At 33.4% G+C, this 16,604-nt stretch overlaps 3 protein-coding genes and 1 long non-coding RNA gene across 5 annotated transcripts; 2 read left to right on the top strand and 2 right to left on the bottom strand.

The window, feature by feature from the left end:
* Positions 1 to 188: 188 nt before the first annotated feature.
* LOC111212742 (protein RALF-like 36) lies at positions 189 to 545 on the bottom strand. The gene has a single exon (XM_022714324.2). It carries the CDS (start codon positions 490 to 492, stop codon positions 289 to 291), a length of 204 nt encoding a protein of 67 aa, XP_022570045.1. The 5' UTR covers positions 493 to 545; the 3' UTR covers positions 189 to 288.
* A 2,186-nt stretch (positions 546 to 2,731) lies between these two features.
* LOC106436772 lies at positions 2,732 to 3,581 on the top strand. The gene is made up of 3 exons (XR_001287177.3): positions 2,732 to 3,126; positions 3,215 to 3,297; positions 3,384 to 3,581. It is a non-coding gene; the product is annotated as an uncharacterized LOC106436772 (long non-coding RNA).
* Positions 3,582 to 4,777: 1,196 nt separating this feature from the next.
* On the bottom strand, positions 4,778 to 6,402 carry LOC106436773. Of its 2 annotated transcripts, none has more exons than XM_013877716.3 (4): positions 6,059 to 6,402; positions 5,660 to 5,704; positions 5,292 to 5,415; positions 4,778 to 5,234 (listed from the first exon to the last, which is right to left on the bottom strand). In XM_013877716.3, the coding sequence occupies exons 1-4, from the start codon at positions 6,100 to 6,102 to the stop codon at positions 4,983 to 4,985; spliced, it is 465 nt and encodes a 154-aa protein (XP_013733170.2). In that variant the 5' UTR covers positions 6,103 to 6,402; the 3' UTR covers positions 4,778 to 4,982. The 2 variants fall into 2 exon arrangements, with proteins under 2 accessions (XP_013733170.2, XP_013733171.2); XM_013877717.3 differs by having other exon boundaries at positions 4,778 to 5,205; positions 6,059 to 6,394.
* A 5,437-nt stretch (positions 6,403 to 11,839) lies between these two features.
* Positions 11,840 to 14,309, top strand: LOC106436770 (transcription factor MYB51-like). The gene is made up of 3 exons (XM_013877715.3): positions 11,840 to 12,953; positions 13,068 to 13,197; positions 13,374 to 14,309. Exons 1-3 carry the CDS (start codon positions 12,818 to 12,820, stop codon positions 14,068 to 14,070), a joined length of 963 nt encoding a protein of 320 aa, XP_013733169.2. The 5' UTR covers positions 11,840 to 12,817; the 3' UTR covers positions 14,071 to 14,309.
* Positions 14,310 to 16,604: the final 2,295 nt, after the last annotated feature.

The following is a 16,604-nucleotide window of genomic DNA, read 5'->3' as shown; positions in this document are numbered from 1 at the left end:
ATTAATTTATAGAGATTATTAATTTATCGAGTATTAATTTATATAAGTTTTATCGTACGATGAAACATCATTTATATATATGAACTTATTGCATACAAAGCAATATTATGTAACAAATGGATGGTATAGCTATACAAACATTTACACCATAGAAAATATATACGAAAATATATAAGCTTACAATACTAATATCAACAATTATGTATTTGGTAGTTTCAGAAGTAATTATAAAATCAATTATTATTCGGGTCACAAGTTTTTCATTTACAAGAAATTATTGTCGTAATCTCAACTCCCACGACATTTTTCGCCACTTTCACAACCTGGTGTGTATGGGTTAGCTTGACCTTCACATGCTCCCGAGGTACAACCCTTGCGGTCTGTGGCCATAGCTCCACCCCCTATATTTGTAGCTTCAGTTGTGCACATAACAATACATATAATGGCTACAAGAGCCAGTGATTTAACAATTGTTTTCTTGGATATAACCATTTTGTTTAGGATAAATCTGTTTAATATTTATTTAGGATAGTTTATTGTTTTCTAATGAACATTCATGCTGTTTTATAGTGAGAATTTTTATTTGCTAAATAGAAAATGTTTATAATGGTTTTGGTTAGCCGTAATCTGTTATATTTTGTTGGTTTTACGCATTGGATGGTGAACCACACTTATTTAGTTATGTATAAAAATAGTGAAATTATATTTGTCGATATAAATTAAAATTGTTTTTAAATATACTTCCATTCAAGAGATTTTTATTTTCTTAGCACATTTTTGTGGAGGTAAAAAACTATTTATAAATAAATGAGATTTGGATTTCGGATTTAGTTAGATCAAATAAGTGGTGTTTTCTCAATTAAGCCAAATAATGTATTGTTTTTTAAATGAAAATGCTTTTTCATATATAGCATAACTTTGTTGATTCTGGTCCACCATGGATTGTTCAATATCAATTTTCTTCTTATTTTCTATCAATTAATACTTCTTTTGTCTTTCCATTAACAACTATTTTCCATTGACAACTATGAACATTATCAAAAAGCAATGCCACTTAACTAGCACTTCCCCCAGCATATTAGCTTAATAATATGACACCATTTTAACGATATATATATATATATATATATATATATGTAGATGTAATATATTTAGGGAGCTAACAGCCTAACAACCATCATAATATTTGCTGTTTTTAAAAGAGCGAACTTAGTAAAAAACAGCAACATAAGAAATGTATAAGGACGGGCTGGACTGACCCCATAAAAATTTAGAATTTAATTAATTTTTAGTTGAATACTTAAAGTTGACCCCAATCTAAAAATATTCATTTATTAAATATAATTCAATTCTAATCAAAAAAATATTCACAATACTAAAATATTAGTACTACAAATTAATAACAATTCTAATCAAAAAATATTCACAACACTAAAATAAATAGCATCATTAAATAAAATCCTCACTAAATGCGTATAATTAATTCTAATATTTTTGTAAGATTAGGTTTTCTTCTGTTTCTAGCTTCATTTGCAGGTGGTGAAACTGCCAACGCACTTAATTTATTAAACATGTGTGTTCGCATTTTCACGGCAGAGCAAAAGTCTGTTACTTTGATGGTGTGAGCGACCGAGCTTAAAATGTTTCACTTGTTCATCAGGGACGGATCTAGAAAATAATTTAACATGTGGCAAAATATATATAGTATGTATAACAATATAAAATATAATTAGTTAAGTTTATATATACATTTTTTAAAAAATTACATTAGTCACTAAAAGTTCACATCTTATAAATTTCAGAATATGCTGACAGAAAATATAAATTTAAAAAAAAAGATCATATAAAAAGAAAAAAATATTTTTATAATTTTAAATATTCTATTAAGGACATTAATAAATTATATAAAGCACATAATAGTTTTTTATAAAAACATTTATTCATTTTTATTTTTTATTTTAATGTAAGTACTGAAAAATTAATAAAAATAACTGTTATAAAATTATATTTTTATTTTGGAAAATTTAATTTTAGAGAAAAGCAAAAAAAAAAAAACAAATTGTAAAAAAAAAAAAAATTGTAGGTAGCAAAATAAATGAAAAAGGGAAAAGTGATTAAAAGTGTAGAAATAAAATTTTAAAAATACAAAAACACTTAGTGGCACATTAATAGCTTGAACTTTTGAACCATTACAGCTACAAAATTATACATGTTTTCTCATGGCAAAAGAAACTTATAGTATTTAGCATGTGGCACATACTACACCCTTTATGGGCCTAGGTCCGCCCCTGATGTTCATGTGTATACAAGTTTGACATCACTTATCTTTGGTATAAAAGATTGTTTTTTAAATTTCAAATTTTCATGTGTATACAAGTTTGACATCACTTATCTTTGGTATAAAAGATTGTTTTTTAAATTTCATTTTTTTTAAGGTTTACTTCGGACCTATAAATGATTATGGACACTTTATAATCGTATTTTTTATATCACTTATTCACTCTAACCGACGACATTTTCCATTCATAAACCACATTGTTATCAATTTACGATCAAACTAGAATCACATGATTATTAACTATGTTAAACCAATCGTACAATTTGAATTCATCATGATCATTTTTGTATGTGTTTTCTATTGTACGGATAGTTACAAATAAAAAAAATTCACCACTTTGGATTAAATTGCATAACAAATACCAATTTTATTTTAAAAAAATTCACCACTTTGGATCTCGCCCAGCACACTCTTGAACAAATAAGATGTCAATTTTTGCTCTTCGAACTTGAGAATCTTCTCCCAAGTTTGAGTCTTTCGAACTTGATGAAGTGTTTCATACTTGGTGAATTTATAAAATACATTTCCCTTCTTTTTCTTTTATACCAAAAATTTACTACCATATATAGCTGTTCTTATCATTGTTGTGCCTCTCTTTCCGGTGGAAACGATCCGCAACTTTTTTGCAGCGCTGTTCCTTGCGAGTATTGGAATGTTAATACATATGCACTTCTTGTGGAACCATGTTGACATTCTGGTTGCAGCAGTGTTACTGGTGGTAGTGATAAAGACTGGTAGTTGCAATCGTTGTTAAAGTGTTCAGATACAATAACAAAACTGCAGTACTTGTAAGAATTGAACTCTTCTTTTCTCGCTTTCACATTGCTCCAAAACCTTCTAGTAGTGAGAGAGGCCTTACAGTTTACTTGTCTACAGGTCGGAATGTCGCAAATAATCTTCACCGGCCGTTGTATTTAGGAGTGCTCTTACGGTGGTTCTCTCCCGACAGCTCAACTGAGGTAAAACATCTATGTTCTCCTGTTTCTCTACACACCTTTGGCACAAACTCAGCTTTTTGATTTTTTTTTCCTTTCGTCTGTATCAGATTGGGTTCAAAGGAGGTTTGTATCGTTCAAAGAGTGCAAAGCTTATATCACAAATGATCCAAGATTCTCTTTGTTACTACTTGTTTGTACTTCTTGTCTTATGTCACAGACTTGTAAAGAATCAACTTGTATGCTTGTGTCTATATAACAAACACTCTGACTTTTAAAAACAACAACCACAAACACTCTTGCTTTCATGTTTTTATTTAAAAATCTATATTTGTTTTCATGTTTTTATTTAAAAATCACAACAAAACAAAACTTTTTATTCATAACACCAAAGTCATCTTCTCTCTTTACTCATCTTCTCTCTTTAATCACTATATATGACTTCTTCTTCTCAAAACACTTTAGATGAATCATTATAAACAAACTCTCAAGTCTTTCTATTTTCTCTCTTTGATCACAAATTTTATAAACAAAACTCTCAAGTCTCTCTATTTTCTCTCTTTGATCACAAGTTTTATAAAAAGCCTCATCTTCTCTTTATTTTCTCTCTTTGATCACAAGTTTATAAAACTCTTTAATCACCAATTTGATGTTTCAAAGTTCCAACAAGGAGAAGACCACGGAAGTTCACATGTCGATCTCACGTATTTTACAGATATCTCTACAAATATCGCAAATATGATGGGTGTTTGAACAAGAAAATGCATCAACAACTGAAAGATGATTTGGTTGAACATATATGGCGTAGATTTGGACGTGAGCAAGACAACAACTGATCTCAAATGCTTCTTTCAAATAATTCTCGTTTATTCTAATAATCTTTGTTTTCATGTTTTTATTTAAAAATCTATATTTAAAATGTTATCTTTTACTATGTTATATTTAATAAAAAAAATTAATTTTAATAAAAAATGTTTAATATTATTTTATTTTTAAGAACCTTAAAATAAGAGATTTGCAATGGAGACATAAAAATCTCAAGATTCTTAACTAAGTCTTTTAAACAACTTTATTCCTTAAATACTTTTAAAAATCAATTAAGAGACCCTTAATGGATCTCTAGGATAATTGTGCTCTTAGTTGCGTTCATTTGGGTACAACGAAGCTGGATAAAAAGCTTCTGACAGTGGAATCACCTATCAGCTCCAAAAACACAGTTTTGTATATGTTAGTATCTAATTTATTCTATTTGTGTTAAGATTTGTATAATATTATTCATGCCATTCATTCTTGTAGTAATCTTTTTTACGCATCTTTCTTTGGGTGAAAAACATATGTTTCTGTGACCAATTTTTTTTTCCTTTTACCAATCATCGTATTTCATCTTTGATTATTCTGCAGAGCTTCTGCTATATACATATATCATTAAAGCACATTCAAATTTTCATATATTGCACATAATAATAGCAATCTTTTGAATAAAATTTATCATTAAATCTTTTCATAACCTTCAAAGTTCTTTGTTTTATTCTTCTACGCTTAATAACTTCTTCTCTAATTCATGAGTCTAAGATTGTTCATCACATAGATATTGCATTTTGTAATACTAAGCAACAAATAAACAGACACTAAGCACAAAAGTTTGTTTATGCCTTCTCCTTCATTCTAACCATATTTCCTAGCTCCTCAACGTACTGGCAGATTATCTGTTAATTCATCAGCCTCTTATATGTCCAAGTTAAGATACTTCTCAACGATATCTCATTGAGGACCCCTTGTTGGTCCTCCCATAGGCTTGTTCTGTAGTGCAAAATCCTTTCATAATCATAGACACTGGAGACACCAGTAACCAGTTGTTGCATCTCAAAAACCAGATATGGATAAACCATTGATGTTGCTGATGTGGATGGTGATATTGAACTCATTACCCATCTGAGGTTGTAATAAAACATTTGGAGGGACTATTGTTTCAGTCACTAAATATGTCTGCAATTGTGATTTCAGAGTAGGGTGCTTACTATTATTATTGGTATCTCTACTCTCGCCATGTTTCTCAAAAGCTCATCAGCTCTTTTTGGTGAGGTGTCAAAGCAACGTCGACATTCCTTGATGAGAAACTGCTTCATATGTTTCTTCTCATGACTGTTAATTCAGAATAAATAACACAAATGAAACAAAATTTTCAACTAAGCATTACACACACATACTCACTGCAGAAAACTTGATTAAGAATTAGTTTGTCATTGTCCAGAACATAAAACTCATCAAGACTGGCTAAGCCGCCAGAAATTAACAAATTTTCAAACAACACAAAACTTGATAATCTACGAAAGGCCTATATAATAACTTGGATAATCAAGAGAATGAAATATTCAACTGCTCTTACCTTATGTCTTTGATGAGTCCACCATCTTTCACATCACAGTGCCTCCTACGTTGCAGCCGTTCGTGAGTTACAAACAGAACATGGAAATACAATAAAACATAGTATATTATGTAATCTCATGGTAATCTGAATATCTTAAAGTATCTACTTCATATAAAAAAGGAAGTAACGATCCAGAACCATGAATAAAGTTCATTTCAACCAACATAAGTCTAATTGTAAAGTCAAAGTAATCTGACCTAAAAAGTTATGATCTTTGATATCTGATACAGAAAAAAAAAGAACAAAAGACACTGACATGTTCTTCGCTGACCAACTGTTCAAGTCTCTCTTTAATAACATGTCTAAATTAACAATGGAGAAGAATGAAATAATAAATTTCTACGGGAAGAAACTTACATATTTATAGTTGCAGATTCACTGCTAATTGAATGTGAAATCATGGAAAGAGGAGCTCAGAGATGAGAATTAAATTAGAACTTTAATGACAATGATTGAATCCGGTAGCGTTTCGTAACGGTGTGAGAAGAGCTGCAAGTGAATCGATACGGACGAGGGACGACCACAACTTTCACCAGAGATTGGAAAGTGATAATCGTACTCATCGGGACCTCCATGCCGGTGTGAGAAATCGGATCAGTACGACGGCCACATCTGTGGCTAACTATCCCGAGAAGATGAAGACACAATTATTGGGGTAGAAGATTATGTATTAGAAGCCCATAAAACAATCTTAGATTAAATGAAACTTAGACATGTCAATTAGGGCCGGAGCCCGTAGCCCGAGCCCGCCCAGCCCTAAAAATTACCGGGCTTGGACTTCGCTTTATAAGCCCCAAAAAAATTGGGCCTTTCGGGCTAAGTCTATTTGGACTTTGGGTATTTTGGGCTTAAGCCCGTTTGGGCTAGGGCCGGCCCGAAAACCCAAAATTTATATTTTAGCGTAAATATTATCCTTTTTTCTTGTAATTGAAACTATTATTAGTATTGATATATTATTTTAATATTTTTATCCAAACTCTAATAAAGAAAATATAAAAGTTGTTAATGCACTTTATTGTTTCATCATTATAAGTGTTACATTTTAAATTTTACAAAAGTACCTTCTTCTTTTATGTACAACATGTTTTTATTTTCAAAATACAAAGTATGAAACGTTTGACCATGTTTATCATAAATTTTGTTCTCTTATATTTTTTGTTTTAATTGATAATTGATTATTTAAATCTTATTAAATTTGGTTTGTGTATAAAATATTTTTAAAGCATACGAAAAAATAAAAAAATTGTGATAGAGAAGAAAATTTTAAACTCACTTTATATATTTTTTATTTTTTAAAAATGAAACTCTTTTTTTAATGAAAATTCACATGTATTAAAACGATTGAAGTGGCAATGACAAATTATTTTTTGAAAAGTAACCAAAAGCCCGAAAAGCCCTATAGCCCTATAAGGGCCGGACCGGGCTTTGAATTCTAGGCCCAAATAATTTTCGGGCCGGGCCAGGCCGGGCTCAAATATTTACGGGCTTAGCGGGTTTGGGCCGGGCCGGGCCGGGCCAGCCCGAATTGACACCCCTAATGAAACTTAGAGTTTCATTCATTGTCGTCTTGTCAAACATCGACTTTCTTAGGTGTTTATTGTTTATCTAAGGAGAGAGCAAACTTTATTTTATATAATAAGATGTAGCAATAATCAGTCCATTTTCTATTTTGGAATAAATTTTAAATTTTTTTCAATTGTAGTTTATTTTCATCTTTTCTTTTACTGATAGTTTATTTTTCAAAATTTTCAAATAAAATTTAAAATTTTCTTCAATTTTAGTTTAATTTTATTTTTTAACTTCAATTTTAGTTTATTTTTCATCTTATAAGAGACTAAAAATGATTATGCCCATTATTCTTGTATATCTTTTTAATATTTATATTTTAGAAAATAAAAATAGCTAGAACTTCATTATAAAATTTATTCAATTTTAAAGTGAAAAATAATATAACACCTTAGAAACTCTCTTAATGCAAAAAAAAAAATTGATTTGTTTATGTTGGCTGGCTCCTTAAAGAGTCTTAACTAATAAAATATAAATAAACAAATTGGGGAAAACCAGAAGAAAGCCGAAAGAAAACCAGACCGAGCCAATCAACGGAGTCATTTTAGCTGAGCCTGACGAGGGAGAGAGCCAGCCTCTTCTCTCCTCCTCCCCATCCGTCGTATTCGCCGACGAGATCCGCCGCCGTAAGGGATTTACCTCAGACAAGGGGGCTTCTGACCACAAGTTCTCCCTAAAGCTTACACCTTTTTCTCTCCCTTATTTTACTTAGATCGGCTCAGATCTGTGGCGCAGAGATCCAGCGCCGATCCTCCTCCTCCTCCTCTGCTGTTACTGTTTTCCCTCCAAAAAAAAAATTACCCTTTTCTCTCTTGCAACGGCTTTTTCTTCCCTTTCAACAAGCAGACACTGCCTCCTGTGTTCTCTCTTCGTCTTCACCATCACAACAGTTCCTCGGTACGTCTCTCTCTCTATGTTCTCAGCAACCGCTGCTCACATGTTGCTTTGATTCGATTGTTCATCCTTTGCAATGCCTAGATCTCAAACTGGAGCTTGAAAGGGGCAAAGAAGCTTGGAATCAGATGGATTGGAATGTTAACAACGCTTTCAAAACATACAAAGGTAATTAGCATTTTTGTGAGAAAAGTATGGAACTTGATGATGTTTTCTGGAGAGAGAGAGAGAGACTAGTTATTGATCAATTCGTTTTGTTTTTGATGATTTGTAGAAATGGAACCAAAAGCCATGATGGATATGTCACTCCTTCCACACTCTTCTGATCCCATTGACATTGCCTTAGGCTCTTCTTCTGACAACAATACTACTGCTCCCCCTAAACGCAAGAAGACTATGACTTCTGTCTTCCTTAAATACTTCGACACCTCACCTGACACCAAGACTCGCAAATGCAAACTCTGTGGCCAATGCTACTCCATTGCAACCGCCACAGGTATAATTGCATCACTGTTTAAATCTTCCTCCAAGGTCCTGATGTAACCTTTCATGTTTCCCTCTGTTTAGGTAATCTTGGAAGGCATCTGAATAACCGACATCCAGGATATGATAAGGCAACAGATGTTGCAACCACCTCAGTACCGCAGACGCCGCCAGTTGCTGTGAAGCCCTCACAGTCCCAGTCCAAAGCGCCGCAGATAGATTATGATCATCTCAACTGGTTGGTTCTCAAGTGGCTATCTCTTTCATCGCTGCCTCCCTCTACGGTAGACGAAACATGGCTGGGGAACTCCTTCAAGTTTCTTAACCCATCCGTCCAGCTATGGCCTGCTGAAAAGTATAAAGCTGTGCTCAAGGAGGTTTTCAGAAGCATGCAGGGAGATGTCAAGACAACACTGGAGCATGTCCAGTCCAGAGTTTCGCTCACCTTGAGTTTCTGGAGTTCGTACGAGAACATTTTTTATATGAGCGTGACGGGACATTGGATTGATGAGAACTGGTCCTCTCATAGGTTGCTTGTCGACATTTGCAGGATTCCTTATCCCTCTGGGGGTGCTGAGATCTATGCATCTCTCTTGAAAGTTCTTAAGATGTTTGCCGTTGAAGATAGAGTTCTGTGTTGTACACATGACAACAGCGAGAACGCTATCCACGCTTGTCATAGTCTGAAGGAGTACTTAGATGGTCAGAAGGTATTGCCTTTCTGCTACATTCCCTGCGCTGCTCAGACTTTAAATGATATTATTGACGAGGGGTTAGCAACTATAAAGCCTATAATCTCAAAGATCAGGGAGTTCACGCAAGAGTTAAACGCCTCCATGGAGCTATCAGATGATTTCGTTCAGCTGACAACAGCTTATCAGGAAGGAAACTGGAAGCTTCCTGTAGATGCTTCTTCTCGTTGGAGTGGTAACTACCAAATGGTCAACATCTTGTGCAAGGCTGGCAAGTCGTTGGACTCGGTGATAAGGAAAAACGAGGAGTGTCTAGAGAACAGAATGGTGTTGAGCTCTGCAGAGAAGAACGCAGTGAGCATTGTCCACAGCTACTTGGATTTGGATTCGTTTCGCAAAACGACTGACGATATGTGCACAAACAAGGATCTCACCGTCGGTCTAGCTCTCCTCTTCATGGATAACATCTCTGAGATGATCACAACTTGCCAAAAGTCTTGCCACAACCCGGACTGGTTGAGAACGTGCGCTGAGAACATGTCGCAGAAGGCTAGAAGCTACAACACACAAGTGTGCAACGTGTTCACTTACATTACAGCCGTTCTTGACCCGCGCATCAAAACGGAGTACATCTCAGAGACGCTGAACCTAGAGAGCTATATAGATGAAGCAAGAGGGCATTTCATTCGGAACTATGCTTCTCCTCATCATTTCACGTCTTCTCTAGCCAGCGGGTACCGTCCACATCAGGAGATAGACGAAGGAGGAGGGAACATCTCATTTGCAGAGGAGATTGCTAGAAGGAAGAGAAGAGGAAGCATGAGTAACAACAGTGTTGTTGATGAACTGACTCAGTACTTATCAGAGTCTATAGTCCCGATGCAGACCGATGTGTTGGACTGGTGGAAGGGGAACAGCGGGAGATACCCACGGCTTTCCAACATGGCTAGAGACTTCCTTGCGGTTCAGGCGACTTCAGCTGCGCCGGAAGAGATATTTTGCGTTAAAGGAGAGGAGATTGATAAGCAAAGGTATTGCATGCCACATGATAGCGCACAGTCTGTGCTTTGTATCAGGTCATGGATTGAAGCTGGGAGGAAACTTAAGTTCAAGTCAACTGAGATTGACTATGAGCGGTTAATGGAGTCAGCTGCCACCGTGGCTGCTGATAACTCTGACAAGATTCAACATAAGTGAGATTATTTTTTAGTGTTTGTAATAAAGAGACAAATTGTGATTTAATTGTCTTCTTTTAGCATATGATTATGTGTATGTAGTTTTGCTTAGTGTTGGAGGATTTGTAGAGACCATTTATGTATCAGTTCTTAGGACGATTCATCATATTGTTAAGAGTTAGTTTAGTGTAACCAATCTGGTTAATATTTTAACAGTATGTTCACTTGATTACCATGCTAATGTAACGGTTCGGTCGATTAAGTTGAACCAATTTACACCGTTAAATTGCGATAAACCGGACCAAATCATTTACAAATGCTAAAGGATAAAGTAGTCTTGGTTATTAACTTTATAAAACTCCGGTCATCTGAATTCGCTGGAAGACAAAAACACACAATGTTGACTAGTTTGCGGTTTTTGTCTAAATAAAAGAGTGGAAGCACCCCGTTAGTAAACTTACGGGGCGGTTCACACCGAGTCCAAAAAAAAAAAAAAATTAAAATAATGAATAGTGATGAATTTGTTTCTCTCCATCTCTTCCCAGTGAACCTGTGTCTGGCAGATTCATTATTGTAGTGCGGGCCCCACGGCATGTGGCGGCCCACGATTGGTCCGATTAACTAATTTTTTTTTTTTATAAACAAAAATCAAACAGAAAAAAAATAATAAAAAAATACTTTGTGAATCCCTTTCTTGGAGTTCACTAATGGGAATGCTCTAATAGAGTAATTGTAGGAAGTTCTAAAAGATATTATATATATTTCTTAGTTCCTTAAAGTTTGTCTTGGTATATGATCGTCCAAGTTCAGTGTTTGAGTGACCAAGTTGTTGCTTAATTTTTTTAAAAATTTTTTTTTGCTTAATTTATTTAACTCAAATACGACTACTATCTTAGTGTCTTATACTCACTACCTTCCTCGAATTTTCATTCATGTGTTTCGTGTGCGTATTGTTTCTTATAAATTTGTCGTCTAATGATTCTTAAAATATTTTGAATTTAACAAAATAAAAATGTGGATATTTTGATTTCAGTCGTATTTAGAAAAGTCTCGCACTCCATCTTTTACAGTTGAATACATTCTGACAAAGACACGTACATATTTTGTTCTTTGGTTGTTTGTAATACATTTTATAAATTATCTGATTGCTACAAATTTTGTATTTGTTGGTTCCATTTAAGTGTAGTTATCAGTAACAAAAAGAACAAAAAAATGAAATTTAAATTAATTTATATACGGAAATTATTGTTCTTTTTGTTCCCAATGACCCAATTCGCAGAATTTTCTTAACTTAAGATTATTTTTTATTACTCTTCATATAGGATATAAAGTTATATTGTTTATTTTCTTGGACCGGCTTATTTAGTCAAGACAAATGTCTCCAAATATCTATAAGAAAATTCAACGGAACTATAATTTAATTGGTGTTCCAAATGTTTCGGCGCTGTATAATATAATTCTTGAATAAAATTTTGATATTAGCATGCAAAACATATTAACTATTAGCAACACAAATTTCAGTTAAACAAATAATTGGGTAACTAGTTTTTTCAGCCATTACTTAAGTTAATGTTACATTCATGTCTTTCTTTTACTTTATACTAATTCACTATATATACTCTAATGGCGGTCTTATGCATGGAATAAATATTATAAAGAATCTGTCTTGAGTGTGTTACAAAAAGAACTGTCCGAGTACTATTATTTGTTGTGCACCAAAAGATTAAATAAAAGGACAATAGAAAAATGAAATTGAATTATCTTATAGAAAAGATTAGACGTCTATCTCGAAAAATTCCACTAAAAAAGTTAGCAGTTTTCAAATGAAACATCTTGCGTAAGGAATCAAAATGAGCCATGTGTCAATCACATACAAAAATGACGTCGCTATAGGCAGCCACACGTACTACAAGCACCGCATAAATAAAGATGGTGCCTCTTCCTCAAACTTCCTCACTTTGCAAGTGAAACAAACAACTCTTAGAAATAATATTAAAGGTTCTCTCTCTCTATTTCTCTTTTGGTAAGAAACAAAACAAGTAGAGATCTCTTTCTGTCTATCTATCTTTGTGTTCTTCTTGTTCTATGATAAAACGATCTCGAGTATCCCAAAAGAGCAAGATGTCTATAAGAAAAATCTACCGATGTCTAAATTCTTTAATCAAAAGATCATGTGCTCAGTCTCTATGATCATATATAAGTCCCATTTCACACTTTGTTTCAACTCTCAGGTTTTCAATATTTTATCTTTGTTCTATACCCAACCCCTTTGATTCTTTGAACAATCAAGAAATCAAGAATCAAGAATGGTGCGGACACCATGTTGCAGAGCTGAGTTAGGGTTAAAGAAAGGAGCATGGACTCCCGGGGAAGATCAGAAGCTTACCTCCTACGTTAACCGTCACGGTGAAGGTGGCTGGCGAACTCTCCCCGAAAAAGCTGGTATTTATTTTTATTTTTTATCCTGCCATTTTTGAATATTCAATGTTTGGACTTTTTTGGTCATATTATTGATCAATAATTTTTTTAACAAAATCATTCTTTTAAATGGGATAGGACTCAAGAGATGTGGCAAAAGTTGCAGACTAAGATGGGCCAATTATCTAAGACCTGACATCAAAAGAGGAGAGTTCACTGAAGATGAAGAACGTTCTATCATCTCTCTCCACGCCCTTCATGGCAACAAGTTAGTCTCTTGTTCATTTTCCTTATAATATATTTTATATATCAAAATAACATATTTAACTTTCAGCAAACCAAAAACTGACTATATACAAAATTATATTGGGTTTGAAAATTCAAATGTTATATATTATGTGATCATGACTAATATATTGTGTAATGTTATGTTTTTTTAATCAGATGGGCTGCAATAGCTCGTGGATTACCAGGAAGAACCGATAACGAAATCAAGAATTACTGGAACACTCATATCAAAAAACGTTTGATCAAGAAAGGTGTTGATCCGGTTACTCACAAAAGCATATCAGCAAATTTGCAGGATATTCCGGAGAAACTAAACATTAATCAGACAATTATAACGAGTGATGATGATCTTGATCATAACAAGAAGATGGAGAAGTCGGCTAGATTCTTGAACAGAGTAGCTAATAGGTTCGGAAAGAGAATCAACCAGAGTGTTTTATCTGAAATTATCGGTAGTGGTTGCCCACATGCTACTATTTCTAATAACACTACTACTGTTACTACAAGTGTCACCGTTGACTCCAAATCAGATAAGTCAACGAGCTCTTCCTTCACACCAACCTCAAATCTTCTTATGACCGCTAACGGTAACGCTACGTCGTCTCCGTCCGCATTTTCTGAGTCATCCATTAGCGATCGATTAATGTACTGGGATAAGGAGGATAATATCGAATTCTCAACATTTCTGAATGATGAAGATTTCATGGTGTTGGAAGAGTCTTGTGCTGAGAACAATGAGTTCATGAAAGAGCTTACGAGGTTTCTTCAGGAGGATGAGACGGACAACATAGAAATGATGCCCGTCAATGAACATCAAGACAGTTTTGAAGATATTGACAACTATTTTGCATGAGTGAATCTTCTGATAAACCCCACATGATCATTTCAATATGATCCTGTGATAGATGATTATGTTGATAAGTGATGTTGAACCATGCATGTAGCTTGTGTTGTCATATGTGCGTGTCGTTTTGGTGTTTTTCCTTCTTTTTTTTGTTTTACTTTTCTGTAAGTTTGGCCTCAAGTGTGTTTCGTGTATGTAGTGGTTAAATATGGTGATGTTAGTAATATTACATTGTTTTACCGAGTGTATTATATGAGTATTCGTAATTAGTTGCGAACATGCAGAACAAGTACCAATAAAATATAGAATATCGAATTGTAACAATCCAAACATGAGATCTATTCTAAGTTTATAATATAAGTACTATTATTTTACTTCTTGTGAGTGTTAAAACAACTTAAATAATCTAGCGACCATTCTTTGAACGTTCTAAGACTAAAGATAAGAAGAAATAATGCATTATCATTATTCATTACATTCTTTCTGAAAGCACCATGCAGAAACAAAAGTAAAAGCTGAGATTTGTTTCAATAATATTATCTTAAAAAACAAGTTGACTGATTTCCTTTTCCAATATAGTGTTTTCTCTATATACAAACTATTACAAAGTGAGACTAGAAATTAAAACACTATAATAGCATCTTCGCGAACAGTTTTTGTTACAAGAACTACAGCAAATTCTGATTTAAATATCCATATTTATTTTTGGTTAGAACAAATAGAATTAATATGTCTATAAACAAGTTAGATGAAAATGTTAGCTTTTGGCTTTGCCGCTTTGAGCCCAATGTTAGTTTTATAATTAGTTTCAGCTGCAATAACAGTAATTATGACCTAGGAGTGCTAATTTGTGATTGGAAACATTACATATTGATCTTGAAACCCTACATCTTTCATTGTTTTTTATTCTTTTTTTCTTATCCACCTGCCAAACAAAAAAAGTGTTTTGATAATTTTTGACCCACTTTCCACTATTCTTAATTCCTAAGTCCAGTGGAAACTATTAGGATTTAGGATGAACTTAACAAACGATAATTTGTCAAAAAGTATATTATAAATATCTAGGAACTTTTTAATATTTCTATACGTAGAATTATCTAACGTTTATTTCATTATTTATCATAAGCACAAATCTTCTATAAAGCGGATTTATTTGAAAAATAGTTATCAGCTATTTCATAAATCATAATGTGTAGATCTGGATAGAGCTAAACTAAACCCAACTTAGAATATGTTTTTATTCCGTTTTCTTTTCCGTTTCTAAGCCTTATAACGCGTGTTGTCTCATTTTCTGACTTGCACGCAGGGCCGTGAGCACAAGCTGGTCAAGCATGTGCTTGGGACCAATGTATTTATAAATATTTTAAAGGGCTAATTTGACAATAATGATTGTTAATTCAGTGGTTTAGTATGCTTATTCAGTGGTCAAAAGTCAGGCACGGTCCTGCTTCCATGTCTGATTATTTCTAAGCACATACCACATTTAACATTTTATTGGAATTATTTCAAGTAATAATTCGCATATTCGTTTGTTTCTTGACGTCGACTCATTCCTCTTAAAATAACCAAAAAACTTTTGGACGCAGATTACTGGAAAGCTACACAAACAATTAATTAATATATGAAAAAAAATACTACTTTTCAAGTCCAAAATCTAATCGTAACGAGGTTTGCTTCCGCGAATGAACGATATAGTAAATATATTCATCAATTGTATCATCAAGTTGTATTTTAAGATCATGTACACTACGTAATCAACCGGCTCATCTAATTTTCTTATATCTTCGTTAATTCTCAACTTTTATCTGATAATTGGATTTTAGTTAGAAAATGCAAGATATATATATGTGGTGGACTGGTGGGTCGTCACAAGTCATTACCGGTCGTGGATGTTGCCTGTTGGCACTCTATGCTAGTGACACATTCTTGCGTCCGACTCTTGACATTTCAAAGGACTGATCATATGTAACAGTGATAATGCCACCAAACAAGTTATAAACAAATAGTATGCAAGTTATTTTATTTACCAAACCATAGAAACTTTCAAGGTTGGCTCCTTTCACTTGATATTATTTATTCCTTTGTTCAAACTTCAAAGCATAAAAAAAAAACTTCAAAGCATATAGAGGTGAAAAACAATAATTAAATACAAAAAAAAAATTTCAAAAAAAAAATTAAATAAAGAGTGCTAGAGATATTGAAATATGCTCCCAAGAGATGCTCGTGATGTTTCCCTGTCCAACTCGGACTAGCGACCAAGTTGAAATCACAAGATGTATACATTATATATATATGTTGCATGATTGAATGGCAAACTGTCTTTAATGTTTTCTCGTCTTTGGTTTGGGAATCGCTTGCAGTTTCTAGTTTTTTTTCTTCTGTTTTTCTTTGATTTCTATATCTATTTAATGTATAATTTTATTGTATTACATATGTACATCAGAATTCATTAGAAGTTAAGGTTTGTTTGTATTTTATCACTTCTATCTTTCTTTTTTCTCAACTTATGATTTATAGTAGCCTTTTTTCAAAAAGGGAGGGGG

The sequence above is a fragment of the Brassica napus genome, chromosome C8 (genome assembly GCF_020379485.1).
Source record: "Brassica napus cultivar Da-Ae chromosome C8, Da-Ae, whole genome shotgun sequence".
NCBI classification, from domain to species: domain Eukaryota; kingdom Viridiplantae; phylum Streptophyta; class Magnoliopsida; order Brassicales; family Brassicaceae; genus Brassica; species Brassica napus.
Note: the sequence above shows the minus strand (reverse complement) of the source record. Positions and strands in the feature narration are given on the sequence as shown.